Source organism: Loa loa, assembly GCF_000183805.2.
Source record: "Loa loa unplaced genomic scaffold supercont3.688, whole genome shotgun sequence".
Lineage (NCBI taxonomy): Eukaryota > Metazoa > Nematoda > Chromadorea > Rhabditida > Onchocercidae > Loa > Loa loa.
In genome coordinates this window covers 15,740-17,450 of record NW_018108868.1, presented here as the reverse complement: position 1 = coordinate 17,450, position 1,711 = coordinate 15,740, and the positions used below count along the sequence as shown (strand labels likewise).

Below are 1,711 nucleotides of genomic sequence, written 5' to 3'. Positions count from 1 at the left end.
TGAAAAGAAATTTGTTAAAATTTTTAAAATTATTGGAAATAATTTTTTTTAAAAAAAGAGCTTAAGCTTGGGAATAAACTTATTATCATACCTTATCACCATTGATAGGTTTAGCTGATAGCATTTTTACACTGTTTTTACTATAAGGGATATTTTTACGCAATAAATTAGCCACAATCATACTTTCTTCATGATTACTCATATATTTTTTATCCTGAAATTTGGTAACCTAATTAATGGCATTACTACAATTAATGATAAGCATTAATTAAAATTTTAGAGCAAAAGCAAAAAAAAACAGCGTGCATTATTTTATGGCAAAAATTCATTTTACACCTAATATAATATACCATTTGCGCCAATTTATCAATCATTTTACCACTTGCGCCAATCTATTAATTATTTAATATTTATTTTGCTATTACTTTAACATGGATTATTATCGTGTTTGTAATGCAAGTGTTGCACGATTTTTTTTTTCTTTTTTTTGCATACGATTCATTATCATATATAATGAAGTTACTCTATGATAATAATGATAAGCATAGCTATTTCTAGTGCTACTGTATATTTGTTATCATTCATTAATGCGTTTATTGTTAATTACATATCAAGAATGATAAAAAGTTGTTGCCGTTGCATATATCTTATCATTCATTGATGTATTTGTTATTAATTAGATGATACGAATGATAATCATTAGCAACGTTTTATATAAACATTATATAAATATATATTTGATAGATTAAAAAATATTTATACTAATAAAAACTATAGTTACAACTCACGCACACATCATTATCAGTAAGTATATGGTGGAAAATGTTGACGTATACAAAATGTATACGGTAGTGATTAATAACAGTTGTTAAGATTGCAATTATCACTAACAGTAAATAAATACGAGCAATATTAGCATATATATATATATATATTATATTTCTAATTTTTTTTCTTCATATACACATGGGCCTAACATTGGCGATAATTATTGGAATAATAAATGAGAAAAATTAAACAAAATTAAAAAAATTGTCTAAAGTAAAATTCGAAAAAAGAATTAATTAAAAATTAAAAATTAAACCTTACAGAATAAAAATCATAATCATCATAAGTGATCGGACCATCAGCGGCACGTATACCTGCTTTTCGTATATCACGTAACTTTTCATCCTTTCTTCTTAATTGATTTTGATAAAAAATCTATAAAAATAAATCATATGCTACTATAAATTGCATACTTTTGGGAAAAAAAGACAGATAATTTATTCTTAAACTAATTGATTTATTATTTAATTCAAATGATACCTGATTTATTTCAATTTGTTTTGTATTCTTATTTTCATTTGTTGTATTCTTCTTAATTAAACTACCATCTGGTGCAAACATTCCTTTATAGGTGGATTCATGTTGTGGTGGTAATTCTGGTACTGTATTGATACCTTTTAAAATTATGCATTTATATTTTTATTTTCGAGAAAAAAGGTTCTTAAATTTTAGATTTCCAAAAAATTTATAGATTTTAGTTTGATGACATGCCTCTTTTTGTGCTTCTATTTTAACATTTTATCATCCTAGATCTTAATTTTAATCAAAATTTTCGTTTTAATTTTGCCTTTATTTTAATTTAATAATTTCAGCGGAAAAAATCGAATACAATTTATTTCAATATATATAATATTTAAATTTTTTCATAAAATAAATTTGAACG

At 23.4% G+C, this 1,711-nt stretch overlaps 1 protein-coding gene across 1 annotated transcript in view; it reads right to left on the bottom strand.

Annotated features, from left to right (window-relative positions):
• LOAG_13704 (hypothetical protein) overlaps window positions 1-1,442 on the bottom strand; it is a gene marked incomplete at both ends in the record, with an annotated part of 2,562 nt that extends 1,120 nt beyond the window's left edge. Inside the window, 3 exons of the mRNA XM_020448716.1 lie at window positions 92-214; window positions 1,090-1,203; window positions 1,309-1,442. Coding sequence (XP_020301162.1) covers window positions 92-214; window positions 1,090-1,203; window positions 1,309-1,442 — 371 coding nt within the window. The remainder of the gene's footprint in view (window positions 1-91; window positions 215-1,089; window positions 1,204-1,308) is intronic.
• Between the last annotated feature and the right edge of the window lie 269 nt (window positions 1,443-1,711).